The sequence below is a fragment of the Phasianus colchicus genome, chromosome Z (genome assembly GCF_987193195.1).
Source record: "Phasianus colchicus chromosome Z, bPhaCol1.hap1.1, whole genome shotgun sequence".
NCBI lineage: Eukaryota > Metazoa > Chordata > Aves > Galliformes > Phasianidae > Phasianus > Phasianus colchicus.
This window is the reverse complement of record NC_143476.1, coordinates 84,652,126-84,679,550: the sequence shown is the minus strand read 5'-3', so window position 1 is coordinate 84,679,550 and position 27,425 is coordinate 84,652,126. Positions and strand designations below refer to the sequence as shown.

Sequence of the window (27,425 nt, the reverse complement as noted above, 5' to 3'; positions counted from 1 at the left end):
CTAGAAGCACAGAAGCACTGTAAGACACCCTGATGAGTTTCCTGACAAGCCAGATTTGCTGCAAGCATATTAAAACCCCCCTCAAGGAGCCCGCTTTTCCCATCAGCATTTCCAGTAGTTGCCAATTTCTCTTCAAGTAAGAAGTCGACCTCCTGCCAGGTTTCCATAAAAGTCACTTAGCCCTGACCTCTCTGAAGATGCAGTAGCTTTGGCCCTATGCACCTTGGCAGCTGCTGAAAGACTCCACTCAGCTCCAACCCTTCAAGTATGGGATGGAGACAGATTTCAAGCTTAAGAAACTTTACTTTCTACCCAAATTCATGCCTCCTTGTCCAAGTTTCATGGTGGTAGAGGAAACTAATCATCTGGAGAACAAAAAGGGGAGCCTGGACTGATATTCTTTCTCAGATCCAGACATCAGTAGTGGGTGAAATAACAAATAGCTCCCAATCACTGGGCCTCCTGCTCCATTTCAGAAGTACCGTACAAAACATTTCTTCCTCTTCTTGTATATCCTGGACTCCAAGAAATCCCCCAGTGGTCTCTACAATCTGAGCTTCTCAACACCTTCTTTCTTGTAGGCAAGAGACCTCCTACCCAGCTCTAGACACCTGCTTTCCTTTCTCCTCCACATCATTCCACAAAAACAAGCATTGCCACTTGCAGGGACATTAACGGACAATTATGATGTTTTCCTCAACTTAAAGACACCTTGATCACATTCCTGTCTTTCCCCTCCTCCCAGACAGCCTTGGTCTGCTGTGGGTGACTAAGCACGTACATTTGTGTCTGACAGTTCTAGTGAAGCCAAAATGTACTCACATGGACAGGGCAGAAGTCAGTACGCAATATGGCTGGCTGACAGCTTGGGAGGTAATGAGGCTGTGCCCAGAGTGAGAAAACCTACAAAGAAATCCTTTCCAGTTTTCTTTGGCCATCTCCTAAGCTATCTGATTTAAGGTGAAGAGGGAGGTTGCATGAGAAGGGCTCAGCGTTTTCCAAATTCAACAGTTTAAAGTGACACAGCTCTGCAGTTCCCTCTTTGGACCTGCAGGCCCTTCCTGCCATCTCTTTCTGCAGCTGCTGCCACCATCAAGCCTGGTAGCAGCAGCAGTGAAAACACGCAGTGGCTGTGCAGCATTAGGCAGCCTGGGGACAAGCAAATACTGAACCCTGCAGGCCCAGAAAAATTACAACAGTACCCAAGATCTGTTTTCGTTTGTGGGCACACCTCTTGCCCTGACATGGAGAGAAACTGATACAGAATCTTCAGGCAAGCAAGGCACATTGGAAGGCAAACAAAGCCTTCCCCGCGTGTTAGCTGGGAAGGGAGCAAGAGCCCCTGTAAACCCTCAAACCTGCCAGGAGCTGCAAGAGCACAGCTCAAGTCCACAGGGCTGACAGACCTAGTTTTGCCTTGCAAAAAGCCACCCCCAGAGAAGCCCAGTTGTTGTGATGGATTTCAGGAAACAATGTGCACTGCAACAAAGGAAATCCTAATTAGATACTAAGAAACAAATTTTCAGAATACTGCTGATTAAATACTGAAACAAAGTGCATGGGTGCAGGAAATTTCCAGATACCCAGCACTCAACAGGACTAGGCTTCCCTGATGGCAAAGCTCTATCTGCTCTCAGTGGGAAACAGGACTGAGACCTTTGCAGTACCTTCCTTACAGAGACAGCTTATGGTTCCTGTGTTCTAATACTGCTTACAACACTGCCTTAGGAGACAGCAGCAGTTGAAAGTCTAGACAGCTTTCGAAAATAGGGCATCACAGCCTCACCTATCCACACATTAACATTCAGTACTCAAGCAAGGAAAGGAAGTGCCAAAAAGTCATAGGCTGTACATTTGCAGAGCACTGGCTTGGAGATCACCACTGTCACTCAGCATCTCGCACATCTATCATGATCATGTGGAAAAGCGCTGGATTGATGACTTTCAGACACAGATGTTCTCAATTTACTCCTTTTACCAACTTCCTCTGCCATCACACAGACAACAAGGTCTGGATAAACGCGATCAGTATTCGCCCTCTATGGTTCATGCAACCACTGGATTTACAGCAGTAGGCTTACTGTTACCATAACCATGGTCATCTATGGCAGACACTGCCTTGTACATCACCACAGAAAACATGGCTAGTTCTGTCTGCAATGCACTCCAGCTGGAGCAAGAAGCCAGCAAGAGTCAATAAACTGAATGGAAAGAAATGGCTTACAAGATACTTATGCACTGAAATGTGATATTCTTCAAAAAAGCTCTGAATGCCTTACATCTGAGGTCATTCTCATAGTAGAACACTCGTATTTCTAAGGAATGAGCGGTACACTCACTGGGTTTTCTGCTGAAGAACTGATTGCAGAGTGTATGAAGAGTAACCAGTACATGCAAAATACAAAGAATCATGAAATGGTATCATTGGAAAGGACCTTAGAGTCACCATGGCTAATGACACCTTCCGCTAGACCAGATTTCCCAAAGCCCCACCTAACCCAGCCCGGAACACCTCTAGGGATGGGGCATCCACAGTTTCTCTGTGCAGCCTGTGCCAGCACCTCACCAACATCTGTGTAAGGAATTTCTTCCTAGCATCTAATCTAATCTAGCCTCACCGGCAAGGGCAGGCAACTAATGCCCTAAATTGCAAAACACTACTCTCCCTTAGACAGGCAGCCCATGTACAGTCCCAAAAAGCTATGCTTACTCTCAGGTCCTGGAGGTAGCACTGTACAGGGTCATAATCCACCACAGGAAAGAGGATCCTTGCTCCAGCACTGTTCTTCACCACTCCCCGGGAAAATGACTTCACTGGCTGGTCCACACTCTCCAGATGTCGAGGAATCTGATTTGAGTTCAAGTGGATGAGGACATCATAGAGGTCCAAAGGAGGGCGGAAGACAATCTGCAAGGAAAAAAAGACCAGTGCCACTTAATAGAGGACACAAGCAAGCAGGAGCGATGAGAGAGATTTGCCTAGTTATTGTTTGTATTTTATTCCCTTCTCCCTAGAAAGCAGTAAAATCAAAGCTGAATTTTTGTGAGAGCATGTCAGAAGTTTGCCAAAACATCCTCAAGAAAACATGTCTGTAGTGGACTGATGTGGAGCTCCAATTCAGGCTAAAACACATCCCTGTCCCAGCACGAGCTCTGCTTACACCAGAAGGATGTGACCCTCACTACCCTACACCCCATGAGTGTTGTAATCAAGACACGGTCAAGAGAAAGGCAGTATCACCTCCAGCCCTCTCCTGGTACACAGGCTGAATGTTTCTTGGACCAGAAAAATGTGCTGGAAAGGTTTCATTTTACTCCTGTAATTCAGCTGTCCAGCAAGCTAGACCCTTTAGCAAGGGAGCTGCTTCCTACCCACACCAGACATCTTGACAGAAGGGCTACATCTTCTACTCCACCTGTCTCCCAGATCTGCAGAAAGAGGTAATTACTATCCCAGAATTACAGGACAGTCCCTACAGAGAACTTTCCAAAAGGCCAAACTGGTCCTCTCCAGTTCTGACCCAAGTCTCCAGGAAGATCGCACGAGAGCAAAACAGTGGGGTGAGAAATTCAGCAAGCTAAAAAAGGTAACCACATTGATGCAGTTTCCCAAAACAAGAGAAGGAAACTGAAAAGTTAACAGGAGCCAAGCTAAACCCCAGAGGACATAGAGACATGTAACAACAGGACAGTCCCATCTGTCCAACAGGCACTGCCTCAAAGAGCAGTAGCATCTTCTAGAAAAGCAAAGAGAGGATGAGAACAAGCCCTGCTAATAGAAGAGAGCAATTCCAGACACAAATATTTGGATAGGAGGAATATGAAATTCTATATGCAGCTGTATTGAAATGGAAATCTTAAAATTATCTGTACATTTTCATAGAAATGATATGGGGACATGTACAGACCGGACATTGTTCAGCATGAGTTGGTTTCTAACCAGGCTGGGGAACACACACAAAGAACACTGACCAGCACCAAATCTCAATGGTGGCCCACCAAGAGCTACGCTCCCACTCTTCTTAAGTCTTTAATGGCTTTACTGCATTCCTTGTGAGAGCAAACAAACAGAGCTCACAAACCCATTTCTGCATCCACATGAGAACTGGCACATTCTCAAGTGACGTAAGGGGCAAAAAATAAAATAAAAATAAAATTAAAAAGCCGTGGAGTACCCCATTAGACATATAAGAAGCATCTCCAAGTTGCCTTGGAAAGTTTTCTCCCCCTGTCCCAGGCTCATGCTTTGCTTACAGCCAGATTAGCAGCTCCAGAAATCCCAAGTTATCCCCAGGGAACATGACAGGCCTGGGAGGACAGTAGTACAGACCTGAGAGTCTGAAGACACCAAGTCAAGGGTTTGGGAGAATGCTATGGTCAGGCAACAGGTTGTTTCAGGAACCAAAGCCCTACAAATCCAGCTCAAATACATAGTTTTGGTCTCATCTCTCTGCTGTAGCTGTGCCACACCAGGCTCAAACATACAGCTAAGTCCATACATATTCCTCCCCGCAGTGGGGTTCAGACATCAAGCCTGAAGTCCTAAGAAAGACCAGACCCCGGGGCAACTCAGCCTCATCTCAGCACAATGCAATTGTAATGTGAGGTCAACTGCAAAAAGCTGGCACCTAAGTAAGAGTTTTATACCAGACCAGCAGCTACAGCGACATCTCCTCCCTAACTCTGGGTTGTTTCTTTTCCTTACCTCAGCTGAGTCCTTGTCAGGCTCCTAACAAGCAGTGGATGGCTGGAACAAATGGGATCCAGAGAACTAAGAAAACACTCCTGAAGCCTTTTCCAGAACCACTTCCCAACCTCCAAACAAATGATGCTTCAAAAGGGAAACTCATCCCAACAGCAGCACTGCTTTGCTCCACTATACACAAAACTACCCGAGTTAATCTGCTATTTTCAGCCAGCCTATGTGCATTCACCAAACAAAGCAATGAGTTCAGAAAAAAATAAATAAAAATTCTTTACAGCCCTGTAACAGACAATGCTGCCACTTCAGATAAATTTCACCCAGTAGTATTTCTAGCAAAAGACAAAGCAGAAGTGAAAGTAGTATCAGCAAGCCCATTATTCACTGCTAAAGCAGAAGAAAAGTCGTTCTAAACCAAGTACCTCTAATATCTAGATACTGTTTGGCTCTCTGAGTCCTCTCAGCTTTAACTGTCTACTACTTAGTACACCAAGACAAGCTGCCCTCCAAGACTGACATTATCTCTTTTCAATGAAGAAATAAATGTATCTTAATCTCCCACACCCATTTGAGTAATGGATTAAAAAAAAAAAATCATGGTTAAAAAAAAAAATCAGTGAGAAAGGGATAAAATACATACAGCCTTTCTCCTGTGCTCAAACTATAATGAAGCCTTCTTAAAATGTACTAGCAAACTCACCAGCCTGGGACAGACTTGAGCACACAAGTCAAAGTTGCACAGCTATGCTGAGGCAGTCTCAGAGGTACTGCTTCCCCCAGCCACGGAGATGCGACCAGTTCAGCACACAAACATCATGTGCTTGCTCAGACCCAAGACAATCAGAGAATACAAAAAAGCTTCAGGGTAAATAAGTTTGGACTAAACATCATCAGTTAGGACAGAGCTGCTGTGCACAGTCAGGTCTGCCAGAAGCCAAGGCATCAGCCTCTGTGCTCCCACCACCACTGCTTTTTATCCCAACACAAGTGCATGTGGCACAGGGTGAATCCTACTAAATGCTTCTCAACTACCATCACTAGAAGATCAATTTTTTTCTTGTTTTTTTGGTTTTAATATAATGACCAATCTATTTCCTCCTTCAGACTGTGGTTGCAGCTCAGCTTACCACAGACCACATTCCTATTCTGGAGCAGAAGATCTGGCAGCTACAGAGGATCTAACAAAGGGAACTGAAATGGCTGCAGCTCCCTTGATTGACAACAGCACCAACTCACAGGCACAGAACATGCCTCTTTATCCTCAGCAGTTTAACTAGGCATGAAGCATTATAGTTCAAATACTTTTTCTTCTTTAAAGTAACTTTTCAGACATATGGGTACAGATAGCAGAGATTTGTCCATTCTTCCAGGTCACTCCCCTACAGACAAGCTCACAGTTGAAGAGTGAGGAAGCTTTCTGGGTTTTATTATTTGATTCACTTCACAAAGCCAGTTTGCAGATCACTTCCCAATCAAGCAACTCAAGAAAAGAGCAAGTAACCTCATCTCATAGTGCAATTCAGTGATTTTACCATGGCAGCATCACAAGTCTGTAGTAGAGCTAGAAACTGACCCTAATTACCCCAAGCTCAGCCTCCCACAAGACCTCTTTCTCCCTTAACCCTTCCATCTCTTCTCAGGAACTGGTAACTCAACCTTGGCAAAAAGTAGATCCTACAGCACCAGGGTTCAGAACATCCTGCTGACATCCTAAATAGAAGAAAATAAGCCTGAAGTCCAAAGTATCATTGTCATGGCCAGACACTGGGCAACAGCATCATCAACTGGAAACATCACATTGGGTATGTTTGCTTACCAGTAAGTCCAAAACCTCTTCTCTTCCCTCACTCGCATCACTCATACTTCCATTTTCTAAAGTACAGAGAATGTTGCAGGTAAACTCACCCTTTAAAAGGCATCAGGAGCCAGCAGGTTTGTTTCTTTCAGAAATAAGTAACAATGCAAGGAACAGAAAGCTACTAGCACGGGCTTCCCCTCAAGGGGCTACTCAGAGACACCCACCTTTGCCCTATGATCAGGACTAAAATAGATATCCAAAGCCCATAATGATACACAAGGGTGGTCAAAGTGTTACAGCTAGCCATAATGCTAATTCCAGATGACAAAGAGAAGCAATGGGAGGATCCAGGCAAATCTCAGCGGAAAGCAGAATATGGGTGAATGTAAGTCCCTTCTCTGCTGCTTCCTATTTTAATTATTGCGGGAAACATTACTACTGAGTCTGCAACCCACCCCTGTGACCTCAGCCATGACCTTTCCAGCCCTGATCTTTCCAGCCCTGACCTTTCTTGAGGCCTTGTACTGAGTCTTCAGCTTAAGTACAAGCTGTCTCCCACAGGACAAATCAACTGCAAATTGAGGTCCTTCTACCCAGATTATCCAGCAGCACAAGAAGATCCCATCACCACCTTGCCTGGGAGCAAAGTGGCAGGTAGCTGCAAATTCACACTAAAGGCAGCCAATAATCACCCCATAACACAACATCCTGGATCCCTTTCAATCTGGAATTTGTCTGGCTGTGAATCAGAAAGGAAGACTAGTTACCGGCAATTCTGCCCGTTATCATCTTCCTCTTCCTTCATCCCACAGAGGCCTCCCAACAGAAGGGGATGTAGTGGTTATTTGGCTATGGGAAGGTGCAAAATCTGTATGCAAGGCCCATCCACATGCCTTGCTCCATGCAGCTCTTCGCTAGAAACCAGCATAGCTCTCGGATGCAAGGAATGAATCTGTACCCTGAGGCAGGCCCCCTGCATCCTTCCTCATCCTTCTATGCCAAAATGCCCTCATCCCTCTTGAGCAATACCAGGTTCAATTGAAAAGGCTTCTCAGCACTCAAGCATATGGCAGGAATTATAAGAAAAAAAAATGTATGTGGAAGAGAGGAGGATGCAACACCAAGCACTGCTACACATGAGAGTCTCCTCCTCCTACCTGCATCAACCTCCCTCATATCATTCTCATAACCCTCTGAGGAAAATGCCAACTGCAACAGCACCGCGCCCAGGAGAGGAGATACAACAATCACAGCCATTCACAATTCCTGGCCAGCACATGCCACTCTTAAACATGAACAGTGCTGCCAAAAACAGCAGCTCTTGGCACAGCAGCCCTTCACACCTCAGATCACCAGCCCAGTTCTCATCCCCAAGCAAAATCAAGGGTTCTTACAGTGCTAGATGCTGCACTGAAAAATACCATTTTGGCAAATACTACACAGTGTATGCTGCAGAACCTAAAAGCAGGAGATAGGTGTCTCAGAACATGTGTTATAAGGAGGAAACTGGTACGCTAAAACCAGTGTTTGCGAGGTGACTGAGCTGGTCATGAGACAGGCTACAAAGCCAACACTGAAAGCATCCACACCACAAATCAGAATAAAACCACAGAAATAAAGCATCTGTCCCATGGGCAGAGACAGAAATGGTGCTTCTGTTTGGCAGAAGAGGACACCAACACAAACCAGAGGATTTTGCTCACGGTCCTGAGAGACAAGGAAAGAAACCCTATTTCCACATTTCAACTTGATCTCTACGTAGCAAAGATGCAATGACTTGAATTTTAATTCTGCTGAAGGACCATGGTTCAGCTATACACGGGACCACACAGAGTTGAGCCCTCAAACTCTCAGCCAGGTATTTCATGCATCTTCCTTTTTAAACCAGTTTAGGTAAACAGCTTGTTTCCTCCAGCCTTCTCTAACCTTTTTCAAACAAGTAGAAAACTCCACATTCCTCTCACCAGTTTCTAATTGAAGCTGCTTCACTGCAAAAGCTCACTGTCAAGACAACAAGGTCACCCAAAACTAAATGCCATCAGAAGTCCTGCAACAGCATTTGCCACTGAGCTCGGTTCAGATTAAACCAGAAAGGCTGGGGAGAGGCTTCTGATGCTCTGCAAAGTCACAGGGCAAGCAGGGAGCCAGGGTGAGCTGTTCTTCCACTGCAGGAGATGTGGAGAGAGAGAGGATTTATAAAATTGCAACTGGGCAGAAGTGTGTGCAACCTGAGCTCCAAAACATGACTGCACATGGGATCAGGACTGGTTGGGCAGCCTCCAGCTTCTGTCTGGATGGCTGGAACTCCTCCATGACTAGCTCCTCTCCCAGTTTTGCCAGAACTTGGAATCCCTTATGTTGTGCCCCAAGGGATTACCTTCACATCCTGGCTGCTGAGCGGGTCCATGAGCTGCTCCTCCAGGGTCCGGACAGACTCTGAGGCCAACACAAGAAGGCGCTGCAGGATCTGTGAAGGAAAGAGAGCTGTAGGGTGAAACTCATGACTCCTTAGACGTAGCAGGAATCCCACTTACCCACTAGGCCAGGGGAGCTCACCAGCACTGGGAGCATAGAAATGCCCCCAGGCAGCAGGTACTGCAGTGCACAGACAGGTGGCCCCAGCTCACCTGTGCTGAGGGTCGCTCCTGGGTCCATATTGAGTTCCATTTGTCTTTGGGGGTGGCGATGAACATGACAGGAAGGCGAGAGCGAGCAGCCACAAACTTGTTCTTGATCTCTGTGCAGTCAGCATCTAGAAAGGGCATGCAGATGGATCAGATGCTCCACTGAGAGGTGTCGAGACCAGCAGTAGAAACTACCTTTTGCCCATTCCCACTGAGCCTCGGCTGAAGCATGGCCTTGGCACTGCTCTGCTGGTGTGGCCATATGAAGCTGGAAGATTCTGGAGCAAAGACTGACTGCTGGATTTGCTAGGAAAGCAGCCAATAGCACCTACCAAATGCTGAAGGACATAACTCTGCAGCTAAGCAGCAATACCAGCAAACGCTGCAAGCATCTGAGAGAGAAGCTAGGAAAGTATTTTGTTTTTTAAGTGTAAAAAACAGTTCTTTGTTCAAGAAGACTTCCCACTTTGTTCACTGACAAAAAAAAAAAAAAGTGGAATGTAGAAAAATACAATTTTTCAAAACCCATCTCTTTCCCAAGAAAAATAGAAAGTTGGGGGAGTGCTGAAACCCACAGAAACAGCTGCTCCCTTCAGGAGCCTGCTCACACTCCCATGCAGGTTCTTCATCTCTTCTAAATTAGCCATAAAAGTTAGGTGTTGTTATCTCACCCACACCAGCATTTCAGTAAAGCCAAGACAATCTCATGGTCTAATCTGGCTCCTGAGAAAGACTGCAGGTACCCAACAGATGATTGGACAAAATACAAGGAAGAGAGTAGGATCATGGGTCTGCTTGGATGCATCAACACGCTCCTTTGGAAAACAGACATATCTACCAGGAAATCCTCAAAGCTTATAAATAAACACTGGAGGATTATAGCCCTCTTTCCTGGCAGGTTTCACGGCTGGGGACTGGTGGACAGACCCTGCGATGTGTGCTGATCAGGAACCAAGACAGCCAGAAGGCTTCAGACTTTCCTGTTTAAGAGCCCAGCTGCTCCACTAGCAGACCAAAGGTGACTGGCTCCTCCCACACAACAAAAGATGTGGCCTCAAAGAATCAGGACAAAGCCTCAAGCCAAAATGCTAGCTACAGATGAGTGGAAGACTTAAGAGGGACAACTGCATCCCACACTCAGATCTCAGCAAGAAGAAAAGCAGCAGACCATTACCAACAAGATTCAACTCTTCATAGGCAGATATACGGGGACAGAGAAGAAAGAACCATTAAAAAAAAAAAAAAAACACATACACAAACCCCAAAGCCAAGTTATACACAGCAGGATAAGAGTGAAGGAATGGAAAATCTTCTTGCCCTATCTACAGGCTGTAAAACCCTACATATTCAAGAACCCTGGAACCAGGGTTGACCAAAGGAGAGCACCAGACCCTCACACTGTGGCTCTCCCACAGCTGTGGCCTGCGTGCTTCCTGCTTACCTGTGAGGCCAGCATTCAGGTTGACGATGAGAGGACTATTTCTCCAGTCATAGGTTGCCAGCAGGTTGAGGAAGCGCAGGAACCCAACCTGGGGAGAGCTAAGGCAAGGCATAACAGTTCATTACCAGCATTTCTTTCCCCTAACCTGGCACCCCTTTCAGGAACAGGGTTCAGGAGTGTCTTAGCACTGCATAAGCCACAGACAGATCCCGAAAGAGATGTACAAAGTGAACGGGGAAAGCTCAGGAGTATAGGGCACTTAACCCTTCTCCAAAACATCAGTAAGAGTCCTCTCCCTTGTCCTCCCCCAGCCCATGCAAAATAGCTTAAACCAGAAGACGGTAGGTTTAGACTGGATATTGGAAGAAATTCTTTACCATGAGGGTGGTGAGACACTGAAACAGGTTGCCCAGAGAGGTTGTGAATGCCCACATCCTGGAGGCATTCAAGGTCAGGCAGGATGGAACTGCGAGCAACCTGGTCTAGAGGGAGGTGTCTCTGCCTACAGCAGAGGGGTTGGAACTAGATGATATTAAAGGTCCCTTCCAACCCAAACTATTCTGATTCATCCCTTGCATCTCCTAAAACCCAGACTCTTGGGAATGGAACAAGAGTAAACTAGAGTCAGGGCTTGTCCCATCTCCAGTACAAATCCAAACGATGCTGGCCAAGCCCTCACACCTGCCTCCTTACAACCCAATTTACTCACAAAGCAAAGCATCTGGGAAAGTGGGGCTCTTGCTAGCAGTGTATTTTAGGATACAGGAAAGCTTTCCAGACATGTTGCTAATTTGGGAAGAAAAACAGATTTTCAGCACAGGTTAGCATAACCTTTTGCCTCCACACAAAGCACAGAAGCAGTATAACTTGATACTTTAACATTCCACCTGCCAGAGGACAGCACACAATAGGCCCCAAGGGGATTATTTCCCAACACGCTGCTCTGTTCAGCTTCCAGCAGCTGACCTTCTGCCCTTCCCCTGGGAGTTCTTTCCAGGACAAACACAGCTGCTGTAACATCATTCCCAGGGAACCAAGGATGGCCAACACTCTGGTTGCCACCACATAGTGTTCACCCCTGCTTCTCCCAACAGTCACCCCTACGACAGGGAGCCCCACCAGACCTCAAGAAAGCAGAAAACACCCAGTAGCTGTACTGCCAGCACCAGAGGCCGCAGGGATGCTTGCTCTCGTCCTTATCTGCCTTCCCCATGCACAAAGGGAAGCACATCCCCACAGCACCAAGTATTTTTCTCCTGCACTCATTCTGGCAGCAGTGGCCCACAGTTCACTGCTGCAAGCCCTTCCAGCACCTCCTGGCAGCATAAAATCATGAAAGAAAAAGGTATTCAATGCCTACTGTTCCACTCTGAGCTCCTCATCCTCACCTGGGTGGCGTGAAGGGGGCTGGGTGGAGAAAGAGAGATGCCACGAGTAGGTCCACACACTCCTCAGAAATGCTGTCACTCAGGAGCTGGGCACTGATCCAGCGCTTGGCCAGCCGGCAAGTGCTGCCAAAGGCAGGATGCTGCTGCTGGAGCCTGTAAGAAGGCAGAGAAGTACCCTTGACTGTTCAAAAGATACATCCCAGGATTCTAAAACACCCTCCTTGCATTCAGGACTGAAAAGAGAAAATAACTGCTAGGAACATGAGTCCAGCACCACAAGCACAGAGCACTCCAAGGGTGTTATGATTCTGGGAAAACAAACAGGAAATGCTGGTACATGCTCCCCTTTAACCATATCACTCTTTGGTACTTGTTTTCCCATACCAGAGACCTTCCACGTGATAAAAGCGACAGCCAGTTCCTCTCCCCTTCCACCAGCTTCCAGGAGGGTTGAAGAACCGCTTCCCACAGTAAAGTTCTCTCCACATCACCAACTTCACCATGCAAGGGCACTTCCACTCTATACAGTTCCTGGCAGTACCCCCCACTGCAGACTCCCAGCCTTGCCTACCCATGCAGGGAGCTGGTTAGATAGGGCTGATGCAATATCTCCAGCTCCAGCCGCTGAGATTCCTCTGTGTCCTGGTACTTCAGCATCCCTTCTGGAGTGACTACTTCCTTCAGGATTAGGGGCTCACGATGGTAGGCAACTTGGAGACGGAAAACATAGCCATCCTGAGATGAAGACAGGTGGTGAAGTTAGCCTTGGTGGCATTACACAGAATCACAGAATGGCCAGGGTTGGAAGGGATCTCAAGAATCACCAAGCTTCAACCCCTCTGCCACAGGCAGGGCCATCAACCTCCCCATTTTATACTAGACCAGGCTGCCCAGGGCCCCATCCAATCTGGCCTTGAACACCTCCAGGGATGGGGAATCCACAACCTCTCTGGGCAGCCTGTTCCAGCACCTCACCACTCTCTCTGTAAAGAACTTCCCCCGGACATCCAATCTCAATCTTCCCTTCCTCAACTTAAAACCACTTCTCCTTGTCCTGTCGTCACCTACCCTTTCAAAGAATTGAACGATTACAACCAGACTTGTTTTATGCTGCACTCCAAGAAAACAATTGTGGCATCCCACCAACGCAGCAACGTTTTAGTGCTTCTTGCTAATAAGCCAAGCACCAACTCCAGTTTTTGTTCACCATGACTACCTCCATAACCCCCTGCCTGTCTCCTCTACAAATCACCCGTGGATTTGGAAAAAGTCTCCACCACCTCCTCTACCTTATATACATCAGTGTGGGTGACTGCAGGTCTGCAGATCAACTGGTGCTGCTGCTGGAGAAGCTCAGCCAGCTGAAGGTGGAAAGCTGCCTTGATGCGCTTGATGGCTTCTTTGTCCTGTGGCCACTGGCCACTGCCTTCCATATGGCATATGACTGGATGCAAAGAGACAAAAGGAGAGCAGTGAGGGCCATGCAGAAGTGAGGTGCAGGATTTGGGTGGCTGGGACTAGAGGTTATGGCAGGAATGCAGGATGAGCTGGGGCTCTGGACCTGCCTGCAGCACACAAACACAGAACTCAGCAACATCACTTCCCTGTTTTCCCCCACCAAATCTCCTTCTGTTCACCCCTCCACACTCACTTTTCAAAGGGGTTATATAAGCAGGGCAGGGCTTCTCCTCTGATGGAAGCAGCAAGTGCCTGGTCTTGACTTGCTTATGGAAGGAGTAAATTGGCTTCATGGGAATGGGAGGGAAGACCTGTGAGAAAGCAGCCATCAGGTCAATTGAGAATACACAGCACAAACCTGGTGGCACAACACACCCTCACCCCTAAATCTCCTGCTCTTGCAAAGCTCCTATACGAAGGGCTTGGCAACTTAAGCACAGTCCGTCCTAGAGACTGGACAGCAAAGAGCTGCATCACCCCAAGCACACCCAGTAGGCACAAAATAATGAATAACTCTCTCTGTCCCCCCCCAGTCCAAGACTCAACAGCCAGGGTACCCTCCCAGCTCCTCACGAACTATCCCTTTTGTGTGCCATGCCCAGGCATACTCACATCCGTGTACCGAAGAGCTGGGTGGACACCTTGTACAGCTGTCACTGTTAGCGGCAGCCCTTCCAGGTTCCACAGCTTGCGGCTCAGGTCATCATAGGAGCAGACAACGCTGACCATGTCCTCCTCACCCGTCCCTAATGCCTACAGACACACAGAAAATCTCTGCTTTTACTTCTCCCACTATTATGGCACTGGCACTCACCCTGCATTACTCATGGGCTGGCATTACAGCCAAGTTCTGAGGAGCTGGGACTGCAACCCAGCAGCTCCTGGACAGTGCATTCAGGGGAGAGGGAAGCCAATGGATAATCTGTCTGCCAGCTGCTGCAGGCATACAACATGCATTTTGAGAGAGAAATGTAATTATTTCCTGTGCAGGATACTAAAGCAGCAATATGAGTTTTCTCCCTAGAAAGGGAGAAGTTTAAAATGATTTGGGGATAAAGAGATCACACATTAGTGAGAATTCTGCTGCTGCCTCCTGTCCAGTTGCTGAATCACAAACAGAGGCAGCAGTTAACAGAACACTGCTCTGACTACGTCCTTAGAAAAGGCAGTGCTGTAAAGCATGGCAAAAGCAAGGTCAGAAAATACTCATCTCAAGAACTCTGAAGAGAGTATATAAGAAGCATTGAAGGGAGAACTGCTGCTGTCTTTGCTGCTTCTACCACCCGAAAGCACAGCAGAAAAACGTAAAAGAGGAGGAAACACTGCTATTGTAAAACAGCTCAGATCAGACATGGCTGAACCGAGACACATGCATTTGGCTTGCCCAGGCTTTACAGCAGAGCAGCAGCACCCTCTGCAGGGTGCACCACAGATGACAATCCCTTGATGTGAGAGGCTGCCTATTTCTAGAGCTAACTGCATTATCCATCTTCCCTCATGCATACCCTTTGACCCAAAGCTCCCTAGACTGCCTGTACATGAAAACTAGAAAGCAGAGACAGTAAAACCTACCAATAGTCCTGCATAAACAGGAATAAATTTCTCCTTTGTTCCTGAAGGACTGGTTATAATCAGACCTCTGAACACCTCTCAGGCAAGCATCCCTTCTCACAACGAGATCTATCAACCCTGCTTATCCCAGCCTAACTTGTAGGGAGAAAGTGCACACAGATTTTGCTGCATTATCACACAGTAAGTACAAACTGCCATCTCATCCAAATACTGACACATGGCTCTGCCCAGACTGCAAGTGAAGCTCATTTCACGTCACCAAGCTGGTTTTAATAATGATCACGGTGCAGAAGGCTCCTCGGTCATATTTACTACTCTTTACTCTTAAAAAGGTGAAAGGAACAAATTTCCTCTTCCATTCAACAACCAGATTGGGTTGAATAAAAGCCCCACTTTTACCAAACATCAGTGAAGTAGAGCTTAAGTACTTGTGTCTCATCTCAGGCTTCAATTTCACATGTAAAAGAGCTGAAGTACAAATGTGGACATTTCCTAACCTACAAGATGCATCTTTTCTGTTTGAAAGTGACATTTCTTTGCTTCAAGTGCATATTCAGCAGCAGCACTAACTGTGCATGATCAAGTACTTTGCACAGTGACAGGAAATACCCTCCTCCTGGGCTTCCCAGGTGAACTTGCAAGATGAAAACACAGCAGCAACCAACCAATGCCCTGAAAGATGCAGAATACAAAGAGGTGCAGCCAGAGGATCACAGGAGGACCATGATGTAACCATAGGTTACGTGGATGTACTAAACACAAGCAGAAATGGAAAGCTGGAGGAATGCTTAGAATCACAGAATATCCCAAGTTGGAAAGGACCTATAAGATTCATGGAGTCCAATTCCTAATGCTTGCAGTGGATGCTTACAAGGGATAATGAGGTGTGGATGCTTGCCAGAGCCAGAGTACTTCAGCAGCTATGCCTTGGGTTAGCAGAAAAGGCTTGGCAGATCTACTGCCCTGCCCGAGTGCCTGCAGACAGGCACTTTCCTTGCTCTCACTACCACCTCAAAATTTCCCCAGCTTTGCCTGGTCCACAAAGCAAAGCTCCCTATAGCTCTTCGCAGATTATCTCCCTCTACCGAGAAACCAATAGCCCAATTTGGCGAGCAACTGTACCTCTTTCCTGTTCTTGATCACAGAGTCCAGCAGTGCACCTGTGTAGCAGATGGACGATTCAGGAATGTCCGCATGGCTATGTGAAGGGAAACAACTGAGCATTAGAGCTAGGGCATGCCAATCCATCCACCCTGCACTGACTGCATACAGGTGACAGTCCAAGCCAAGGAATCCTTCAGTAGAGGAAGGTCGTGGTGAAGAGATTAATATCCCTGAGTTCTCTCTATACTCAGCTTATCCACTTAAAGCAGCACAACTTGTGCACCTTCACAGGACCCAAAGCTAAAGCTGACAACACAACCTTTCCTTGCAGAACTCCACTTTGAGTTGAGACAAGAGGCCAAAGCCACCTCTTTTCAATGTGCAAGATGGTTCCACTTTTGACAGGTCTAAGCTTCTAGACTTGTCTAAGCTTCTCAAGTAGGTTATTGGGAGAGCCAATCTTTTTTACCATTACAAGGTCTCACATGACTTCAGGAAATGTCCTAGGGTCAGAATCTCTTCCTAGCTCTGCCAACAATAGATGTCCCAGCACTCTCTCTGCATTTAAGGCAAGAATACTGTTTCCCCCTTCCCCTTATCATATTGCAAGTAGCAGCTACTGCACTATATGTCTATTCTCACTACCTCCTCCTAGGAAGCAGCTAGCAGTATCAAGACCACAATACTGAAATGATTTCTACACTTCACAAATCTGAAATGACCTACAACTTTCCGCAAAGTGCAAATCTGATAGTGGGGTTACCACAATGTGGTACAAATGTGGCACAAGCCAAGGAGCACAGCAGTGAACTCTCATACAGCAACAAGCTTCTCAGCCTCTGCTGCTGCTCAGCATTACTTACAGTTTCAGTAGGTGCCTGACAATCTGCTCAGGAATGAGACGTTTCTGGCACATGGTGCTGGCCTCCCACACCACTGCCTCACAGATAGTGCCATCCTGGAATCGGCGTAGCTCAGACTTCTCCCCCCAGAAAGTCCGAAAATCTGCAGCCTGATAAGAAACATTGGCCAAGAAAGACCAGGAGCATAGGTCACCACTGGGGCTGTGACTGTCAGCAACCCTTGCAGCTACCCATAGCTATAGCAGGGCACCAAATATGCTCCAGCCTCCTAATTCCCTTAACCAAAAGAAAGCCTTAGGATGGTTGGAGCAAAAGATCGGCTCTGGAGCCTCTCACTGTCTCTTCCATGTCCCCATCCCTTCCTAATCATCATTCATTCCACAGTAAAGAGTCTCCTCACTCCTCACTGCCTTTCTCTATTACGTCTCCGACCATTAGAGAGCACCATCAGCTCAGCAGTCTTCTCATCCTTGACCTGTAACAGCTCACCCAAAGCAAGCACTCAAAAACACACTCGGTATCCCAAAAGCCACAAGTCCCCGCCATCCACTGCTCTCCCACTCCACACACAGAGAGCTGGCCTCACCTCTGGGCGATCAGCTTGTGGTCCCTTCTCTAGCATGCTAGCAGCAAACTCTGGGGCAAAAAGGATCCCAAACATCAGAGATCCAACATCCTTGTGTTTTGGGGGTTCAGCATCAATTGCCCACTGAAAAGAAACAGAATACAATGCACATGGAGAGATGAAATGACAAGATGACAAGATAGATATACCTCCTGCTACAGAGGACATACAAAAACCTCATTTAACACGTCTTCCTGATAAGAAAGCCAATTGTTTTCACCCTGCCGCACTGCTGGGACAGGACTTCTGCCCAGACCAAGTTTCCCAGCAGTAACCCATTCCTGAGTAAAGGGCCCCAGTCCCTGTGTCCCCCACAAAGGTCCATTTTCTTCCCAGTGACCCAAGATTCCCTCCCCAGCATCCAGCAGTGCCATATATAAAGCACCTCACAGTCAGTAAAAGATGCAGTGTCACTGCCCACTGTGTTACCTCATGGGTCTCGGGCAAGGAGTGAGCCACAAGCAGTGCTCTTTTGGCCAGCCCACGTGTCAGCAGTGAGACAATGAAGGGAAGAGCTGCAGCCACATAGTTCCCACCCCGATCCATCAGCTCATTCAGCAGCTGCATCTTCTTGCAGGCACTTTGCAGTTTGGAGACATGTTTAAGGCTAGAACAGGAGGAGAGAAGCCAGTCAATTCCCTCCCTTTGACACCTCCACCAAATCCTCCTGAGACCCTAGGGGATGAGTGAAGTGAGGAGCAGTGGGTCCCTGCCTAGGATGGGAGCTATAAGAAGGGAACACGGCACTTTGGTATATCAGGATGAAACACTGTCACCCTCTTCCTCTCTCAGAAGAAAGGTCTGAATCCAGCTTGGCTGGAAACTAGAAGTAGCCCACTCCTCTCCAAAGAGGTTCCCTCAGCACCACCCAAGCATGAGGAAACTCACTGGAAGACGTGGTCAAAGGTTCTAAGCATGGGCTTTGAGGTCATGAGCAGTGCCTGGAAGCCATCCACCATTCTGTCATCCAGAATTTCCATGGAGCATTTGGCTTCAAACTGAACCTGAGCAAAGAGAGAGCAATAGCATGAAGGGTGAAGAGGTAAGCAAATCCTTCCAGCAGCAGTTACCAGTGCTCTCCCATAAACTATGGTCACCTCAGCTCTGAGATCACCAGCAGGACCTGAATTGAGAGAGCCTCTATCCTTAGTATGCTGTCAAGCAACCAGTATATATGCTGCTGTCTGGACAGCCTCTCCTTGATATCTCTATGAACAATGTAACTTTTGTCTCCTCCAAAACAATTACTTCTGCTAAACTTCATCCAAAGGTGCCCATAATTTTCCTCCACCATTCAAGCAAAATAGGTAAGCTGCAAATCCAAGACTTAACATTTACTTCTAAGCTTTAGAGCTAAGGACGGATGTTAACATCTTAAGATGTTCTTACAAGCCACAAGTACCTGGTGATATTTGCTGGCAGTCATATCCGCACAAAGGTTCACCAGCCCAGAGGGATCCACGAAGACCACTTCAAATGCATGGTGGAAGTCAGCCAGGGCAGGCTGAAACAACAGACAGAGTCCTTATTGCCACAGCAAAGGTACCAAAGCACCACCGCCCCACCACATCCCTATAATGAGCATGTGCTTGTCACAGCAGAACTGACAGCAAAGCCAAACAAATGCAGTCAGTCAGCTGCTCACCAGGCAGGTATCAGTGTCCTTTGCAAGGCTGATCCCTGTCACACACAGGTCAGTGGTAGCTGTAGAAAAAGAGGAAACAGCAAGTCACACTGTTATCTATGTCTCCTGCACTGGTCAGGGTGGTACAACCATTTGCCATCTATAACTACAGTTAGACTCAGTAACATTAAGCAGTGCTGGAATGTCATGCTGGTCTTCATCATGGGAGAGAGACCTATCCATTCCACTCCTGTCTGTCCTACCTAAAGAAGGAGAAAAGCCAATCTTCCCTCTCCTCCACTCTCTTCAGGCATCATGCAGAGACTCCACTGACACTAGCCTCCTATTACCCAGAAAGGCCCCTGGAAACTCACCTAGGAACTGAAGGACATTTCTCAGCACCTGGTATCCACTCATCACCTTGACAATCTTGCGTTTCACCACCAGGTAGGCAACAAGCATTGACACCAAAAAGCCACTAAAGCATCCCAAGCCCTGTGAAGGCAAACAGCTGAGTCAGCAAGAGCTCAAAGAGGCACCACAAGCTGCAGAGCCCAGCCTACGCAGCTGCTCCTTGCCTATCATCATCAGCAAAGCAGCCCCAGAGCCCCAGCCCAGAAGACATGGTGGAGAAGCCCTGTACAACAAGCAGAAATGTGGATCCCTTTGCACAAAGGCAACACTTCAGTGTGCCAGGAAGTGGGACAAGTTCCCTGACTCCTTCCCCACTCTCCCACCCCCCAACCAAAAAAAACCCACATCACTTCTAGGATCTCAACAAAGCATGAGCTTCTGGTTCACACAGACCCATCACAACACACAGGTCAGGATGGAGCTCCCTGAAACCTAACACAGCTCAAATCACAGAATACCACCACCACCCACCATAGCCAAACCATCAGCTTTCCAACCCTAAAAGAGAATACGCTGGAAGCACATTTATTGGTCAAAACTTGTCCAGTCTCCTGAAAGGGAACTCACCTTGCTGAGCTGCCTCTGGTTCAGCCAAACTTTGAGAAGAGCCAGGCCATCCTTCATGCCTGGAAAGTCAGTGGACACACTAGACAAGAAATGCAGGTGGGACAGCAGCACTGTGTCACAGAGAATGGAGTTGTTGTAGTGTGGGGTGGCAGGCTCAGGAGCTCCTGTGCAAGGAGATAACAGCATGTTGACCCAACCACAAATCTCCCATTCAAATGAAAGGGCTGCAGTGAACTGAACTCCTAACACTCTGTACAGGCTGCAGCTGAAATGAACAGTCTTGTGCACCCCTAGCCCCAGGCCCTACCTTCTTTGGGTGTGCTCTGCTCCAGGAACCAGGCTGTCCGGACATTGTTCTTGCTAGGATAAAAACGGCTTGGCTTGAAGAAATTCGGGGCAGGACAGGCATGAAGTCGAACAGTAACCAGCTTTTCATCCTTGCCTGTAAACATTAAGTGTTGGATATGTAGGAGAAGGAGATGTCAGAGACCCAGAGGCTACAACTTAAGAAAAGGAAGCAGGCCCTACTTGGAAAACAAAAAAGCTCCTTCCCAATGAAGCAGTAGTGGAAATCACCTCAGAGCTAACTGACCACGTCCCAAAGCCAACTTAAGTCCAGTCATACATCCATGCTGACCAGCCAGGTACACATGCATTGCCCCAGGACCCTCTTGCCTGTACTGGCCTTGCCATGCCACTGCCTGCCAGATCCACACCTGCTATCTCTTTGGGCGTGTGGAAAACACAAGCAACACCTGGTAGTCTATGCATTTCACATCACCTTAGAGAAGTGCCAGACTGCATATAACTGCCTTGTGAAAGCAAGAAGATAGTGGTGAACAAGGGGTGGGGAGAAGGGACAGGAAAAACAGTGTGAGACACAGCCACACTTCTGTCTGCTTTACTTCATGAAATACCCAAAGCGTGGTCCAACCAGCAAGGCTGGGAGTACAGCCAAGCTGCAGAAGACAGCTCAGAAACCATAAGAGAGGAAGAGACCTTTAAGACTCGCATGTGTGTGCAGAGAGAAGAGAACCAGGAGCATCAAAGCTCCAAAACTTATCACCAATTGCATGGACAACTCTGAAATGACCTCTCCTCAAGGAGCCTGTTACATAATGTAAGACCACTACTCTCCAGCCAGTGCCAGCATCAGATTACAATCCGTGGAGCAAGAGACAAGCACTACCTTGTGGCCTCAGGAGCAGAATGGGCTTGAGATGATTGCTGTTCATGTAGGCAAACTTCACAGTGCCAAAGAGATTCTCCTTCGATAAATGCTGGGCAATGTGGGCCAGGTATAAAGCTCTCTTGCGGTGGTAGCGCTGGTTCAGATTGTCTTTGTCCTGGAAGATTTCCTGCAAAGAGAGGGAAAAGGGAATCACATATTTCCTGCCTCTGGAGTCTGATTAAGCCTAAGGCATTATGGCACCTACAACTCTCCAAAGCCCCACAGAGCCCTACCACAGATGCGCACCTACTGTCCCAGAGAGCCTTGTCAGTCAAGAACACTGCTTTGCTGCTGGCACAGCAGGCTCTAGGATCACAGATCAGAGCCATGCAACCTAACAGGACATTATGATATATGAAATGCTGTTAAGAACAAGAATGGACAGCAAGAGGACAGACCACTGCTAACAGCCTACAAACATTACTCTCCTTTTAACACAGACTTGGGAGTAGGACCAAAGTGCAGTGCCAAACTGCATTCTACTTCAACAGCAGCATGGAAGTTTCAGGGAAGAAGAAAGAGTGAAGATTATTAAGAGCTAAAGGCAAAGCAGTTGAAAGCTCTAGATCTAGCACAAGTACTGAGATCACACTGTCAGCTTGTCAGGAAAGCTGACATTCTGGGTGACCAGACACTTCACCTTCACTCACAAATTAAGACACAGGGCAAGGACAACGGGGAACAGGAAGGGATGGGGCACAGGTAGGCACCAAGCTGCTTAGGAACTTTCACAGCCAGACTCACCCGTGGCATGGTCACCGCTACGTCCACATTGATCTCCGGCTTAATGCATGTGCCTAGCAGGTAGCTGCCCACCACACTCAGCTCATCTGGGGGAAGGAAGCGAAACTTCCCCTTCACATTGAAAGGCACTTGCAGGAATGGCACCTTCACACCCTTGGAAAGCCAGGTCTGGTCAGTGATCTGAGGACAGGGCACATGTAAGTATCACCAACAGCAGAGACCAGTGTCTCACATGGCACAGGTCAGTGCTGGCAAACACTTGCACTTAGGTGATGGAGCATTCCCCTCTTCCCTCCAAAGGAATGCCTCCTCCATCCCTCTAGGACCTACATCAGTTTCTGGGGTCTCTGGGATGGCACTCAACAAGCTGTTAATTTCATGGAGGAAAGCATCGATCTTCTTCTTCTTTGTCTCCTTCAGTGTCACCTCCTTTAGAAGTTCTTCAATCTACAAGGGAAGGAGAAAATTAAAGAGCTGCAACACTGAAACTGCACCTGCCCTTCACCTTGGCTTCTGGCACTGATAGCAAGCAAAGCAAAAAAAGTGGCAGATGAGCAAAGCAATATTCAAATCTCTTTGAAAACCCTGCTCAGAGCTGTAAGACTGTGATCAGCCCATAACACAGCCCTGCTATTTCTGGTGAAGTGACAAATGGAAATCAACTCCAGCCCATTCACTTCTGTGTAAGGTCCAGGCACAATACGTGCAATTATTCTCACAGGCTTTGCTCTCAGAAAGGTTTTGTATGACAAAGCCTCAACTTAAGGAAAAGACCTTGGCAGGCTCACAGTATGAACAAGGTCCTAGAGATCTTGCTACCAGAACTCACAAGCAGTCAAGAGATCAGAGCTGCACTTCATCAAAGTCACTATGGTGAGAACTAACAGAAGCTATGTAGTTATCTCACAGAATCACAAGCAGTTGGAACAGACCTCTGGAGATCATCAAGTCCAAACTGTGCTAAAGTACGTTCCCTAAAATAAGATGCACAAAAGAGGATCCAGATGGGTTTTCATTATCTCCAGAGACAGAGACTCCATAACCTCTCAGGGCATTCTGTTCCAGTTCTCTGTCACCCTCACAGTCAAGAGTTTTCCCTCATTTTAGTGTGGAACTTTCTCTGTTCCAGCTTGTACCCAGTGCCCATGGCAGTCAATGGACAACACCTGACAGGACCTGGTCTCATCCACTCGACATCCAGACGTTACAGATTTCTAAGCACTGATAAGATTCCCCTCTCAGTCTTCTCCAGGCTGAAAAGCCCCAGGTCTCTCACCCTTTCCTTATAAGGGAGATACTCCAGGCCCCTCATTCTTGTGGCTGTCTGCTGGACTCTCTCTAGAAGTTCTCCTGCTTTCTTGAGCTGGTGAACCCAAACAGGACACAGTACTCACCAGGACAGAGAAGAGGGAGAGAAGAACCTCCTACACCCTGCTGGCCATGCATCTTTTAATGCACCCAGGATATCATTGTCCTTCTTGGCCACAAGGGCACACTGCTGGCTCATGGCCAACCTGTCATCTACCAAAACCCCCAGGTCCTCCTCCACAGAGCTCCTCTTCAGCAGGTCCGCCCCTAACCTGTACTGATGCACGTGGTTATTCCTCACCAGGTGTAGGACTCTGCACTTGCCCTTGTTGAACCTCATCAAGTTTCTCTCCACCCAACTCTCAGCCTGTCCAGATCCTGCTCCTCCTAACACAGGCTACCTATCTTCCCAGAACACCGTAGATGATGTCCACAACAGTCAGCTGTACCTGATGATGCTACTTCCCCAATAAACAACAGAACAGCTCTTGCTGGAGACGTCAGATCAAGAGGGCCCGGGGCCTGACTGTAGCCAGGCGCTGCTTCTCCATATCCAGAAGAGCCGAGCCCAGACCTCGCTGCTCCCAACCCCCAGCTCTGCCCGCGCTCGGGGAACACACATGGGACTGACCTGCAGGCGGAGCAGGCTGGAGTGGAAAAGGTCCTCTGTCTCCTTCAGCTGGTTCAGCTCCTCGTTGGTGGGAGGCTTGTACAGCTCGGCCCGGCTCAGTTTCACCGGCTGTAGAGCCGGGGCCGGGGCTGGGGCCGCCGCCTTCCTCTTCTTGCCCCGTGCCGCGCCGCGCCCGGGGCTGTGAGGGCCCTGCTCCACCTCCTCGGCCTCCGCCGCTTCTGCTGGCTCCTTAAAGTCCTGTGAAGAGAAAAGAGCATGACTCAAAGCGTCGGATCCCGACGGGACCGATCCCCGCAGCCTCCCCAGCACCCGCGTACCGCCATGGCTGCCCCCTCTCAGCCGCGTGCAGCACCACCCGCTCTGCCAGCGGCGCCACGCCGCCCTCCCATTGGCTCTCATTCTGCAGCGCAAGGCTTCCGATTGATTGCGCGGCGCTTCTCACCCCGCCCACGGGGTCCCCGAGATTGATTGGGAGGAGTCTGCTGTCGCTTTGCGGCACGTCGTGTGGGGAGCGAAGTGCTTTGCGGCAGCGACCTCTGATGTCGTGTTCACAAGAGGGCGTGAAGGAGCCCGGACAAAGCGAGGTGCTGCCTAATGAATGCACTGTTAATAATCCCACTTAAAGCTTGCACTGTCTTATATAAAATTTACAGTAAAACACCGTGCCAACACATGTAGTCCCGGGGACATGTACCACCAGGAGTGTGGCTGGGACAGGTGCACTCCTAGGTTGTCTGCAGCCCTGAAACCTTGCTTCTCTCCAGAGCTGAAGTTACTTCAGAACTGGATTTTCTGTAGTTTTGTCCCATTTCTCAGCATGAAATGAGACATGCTGAGACATCATCTTGGCATGTGAGAGATCTGTTCCCCACTTTCAGGCAAAAAACCAAGCCCTTCTTTTCAAAAGCTGGCCTGTAACAGATTTTAACCCACCCTGAAACAGAATCACAGAATGGCTCAGGTTGGAAGTAACTTAAAGATCACCCAGACTCAACCCCCTGTTACTCCCACCTGCTCGGGCTGCTCAGAGCCCCATCCAACCCAGCCTTGAGTGTCTCCAGGGATGGGGCACCACAGCTTTTCTGGGCAGCTGTGTCAGCACCTCGCCACCCTCTGAGCACATCATTTTCTCCTAACATTTAACCTAGATTTCTCCTCTTTTTAGTTTAAAGCCATTCCTCCTTGTCCTATTATTAGACTATAAAAAATCTACAAAAAAATCATTCTCCTCCTGCTTGTAAGCTCCCTCCAAGTACTGGAAGATTGCAGTGAGGTCTTCCTAGAGCCTTTCCTTCTCCAGGCCGAACACGCCTGTCTGCACAGGAGATGTGCTCCAGCACCTTGATAGCACACCCATAGCTCTGCATCCTTACCGTACTGGAAGGCCCCAGGCCTGGATGCAGTACTCCAGATGAAGCTTCATAAGGCCAGAGCAGAGCATTTTCCAAAATTCCAACAGTTCAGGGCCATGCCCACCACCCTCTGGTGCAGAGCCTTTCCCCAACCCCCGACCCTCCCCTGGCACAGCTCCATGCCGTTCCCTCGGGCCCTGTCGTCGTCACACAAAGCAGAGCTCAGTGCTGCCCTCTGCTCCCTGTGAGGAGCTGCAGTTGCCATCAGACTCCCCTCAGCTCCTCTGCTCTGGGCCCAGCACACCCAAGGCACTCAGCCACTCCCCCAGACCCTTCACCATTACTGTAACCCTCCTTCGGATGCTAGTATTTTTCTGTACTTGTGAGAGTTGTTTTTTTTTTTTTTTTCCCCATCCTCTCATACCAGTTAGTATATGTTTAGATAAACAGATAAACAGATAGTGAGAGGCTCAACTGTCAAGATTAGGAAATGGATAGGACAAACACAATAAATGACTAAGCACCTGGAAGATTGTGGACCTGGAGTACACAATTAAGGAGGAAACAGGAGGAATTCTTGGAGTCAGTGGGTAGGGGATCTATGGTCATCCTGTGTTTTTGGTTGTGCGTTTCTGCCTGCAGAATGCCTGACACTACAAACCACAAATTTAAACTTTTTTTTTTCACATACTGTGTCTTCCAAACCTACCTCAGTGTTGGATGTGAGTCCACACAGCACAGAGCAGAGCTCTGGTGCCTTCACCTGATGGCAGTGCTGGGCCTGGTGCACCACCCTAAGGTTGGCCCTTTGGGCCTTTTAACATGGTGCCTTTGCACGTGCAACTCCAAATCTCAGGTTCAGCCAGACTCATCTGAGTTGTTGGGATAACTTAAAGGCCAGCTCTATGCGCCCTTGTGGGACGTCAAAGATCTGGCATTCAGACGATGTTGGTTCTATTTCCAGCTCTTTGAATGCTCGTCCACAGGAATGTCACCTGAGCAACACTCACTCAAGCCTGCCTTCAGCAGTGCCCACATCCTGCCGAGAGCTCCACAACACCGCTCATGGCTGCCCGGGGACCCGCGCCCGTAAATGCCTCGCCCACTCCAGGCCTCGCCCACCCTCCAAGACTCCGCCCGCCGCCGCCCCTCCTGCCGTGACCCACCCGGGGTACAGGGGCAGGAGCGGGGGAGGGACGGGTGGGGTGCGCGGTGGGGAAGGTATGAGGCTGGAGAAAAGGGTGAGGACAGGGGTAGGGAACTAAAGATGGGGTTAAGGACAAAGATGGGAATAGGACAGGGACTGGGGACAAATAATAGAATCGGGGACAGGGAGTTGGGGACAGGAAGTGGGGACGGAGATTGGAATTGGGCGGGGATGGGGAAGGACAAGCAGTGGGGTTGGGGATAGCTTGAGATATTGCTGGGAACAGAGTCAGAAGAATGGGGTGGAACAGAGGTGGACACATAGACAGGGCTGGGACAGGAAAGAGAGTTCCATTGGGACACCCTCACCCCCATTACACATGCAGCCAAACCCCAAAACCCACCACGGGACAGCAGTGTAACCGCATTGCCAGGCTCTGATCCCAGGGCCACCAGCAGAGGGTGACACGGGAATACTCTGATGCCACCCCCACATTAATGTGGCCACAGCATCTCAGGACACTAGAGATGGGTGGCTGGGGGGGATATGGTGCCTCCACCTGTATTAAGAGCTCTAGAAAAGAAAGGGGGGGTGGCAGATTGTGGGTACGTGGTGTGTGACAGCGACTAGTGTGATAGTGGTGACAATGTGTGGCAATGTGACAGTGGGGTGTTGATGCCCTCAACTGAGTGCCACTCACTGTGGAGAGCTTCTGTGTCACTCAGACACAGAGTGGGGACACATGGTTCTGTGGGAGGGACTGGCATCCCAATCCCTGCAGTGGTACATGTCCTCACCCCCAGAATGATGTCCCCCTCAGCAGTGACACTCA

The 27,425-nt window shown here is 48.4% G+C and overlaps 1 protein-coding gene across 1 annotated transcript in view; it reads right to left on the bottom strand.

Moving 5' to 3' along the window:
• Positions 1-24,594, bottom strand: part of NOL6 (nucleolar protein 6) — a 36,313-nt gene extending 11,719 nt beyond the window's left edge. Inside the window, exons 1-24 of the mRNA XM_090130942.1 lie at positions 24,412-24,594; positions 24,095-24,331; positions 22,486-22,602; positions 22,156-22,335; positions 21,370-21,538; positions 20,488-20,622; positions 20,181-20,344; positions 19,574-19,694; positions 19,221-19,279; positions 18,978-19,079; positions 18,464-18,579; positions 18,005-18,182; positions 17,537-17,659; positions 16,951-17,099; positions 16,106-16,181; positions 14,024-14,164; positions 13,605-13,722; positions 13,243-13,397; positions 12,525-12,688; positions 11,954-12,106; positions 10,566-10,663; positions 9,128-9,252; positions 8,878-8,967; positions 2,711-2,908 (exon numbers count right to left, since the gene is read on the bottom strand). Coding sequence (XP_089987068.1) covers positions 2,711-2,908; positions 8,878-8,967; positions 9,128-9,252; positions 10,566-10,663; positions 11,954-12,106; positions 12,525-12,688; positions 13,243-13,397; positions 13,605-13,722; positions 14,024-14,164; positions 16,106-16,181; positions 16,951-17,099; positions 17,537-17,659; positions 18,005-18,182; positions 18,464-18,579; positions 18,978-19,079; positions 19,221-19,279; positions 19,574-19,694; positions 20,181-20,344; positions 20,488-20,622; positions 21,370-21,538; positions 22,156-22,335; positions 22,486-22,602; positions 24,095-24,331; positions 24,412-24,417 — 3,174 coding nt within the window. The 5' untranslated portion in view covers positions 24,418-24,594. The remainder of the gene's footprint in view (positions 1-2,710; positions 2,909-8,877; positions 8,968-9,127; positions 9,253-10,565; positions 10,664-11,953; positions 12,107-12,524; positions 12,689-13,242; positions 13,398-13,604; positions 13,723-14,023; positions 14,165-16,105; positions 16,182-16,950; positions 17,100-17,536; positions 17,660-18,004; positions 18,183-18,463; positions 18,580-18,977; positions 19,080-19,220; positions 19,280-19,573; positions 19,695-20,180; positions 20,345-20,487; positions 20,623-21,369; positions 21,539-22,155; positions 22,336-22,485; positions 22,603-24,094; positions 24,332-24,411) is intronic.
• Positions 24,595-27,425: the final 2,831 nt, after the last annotated feature.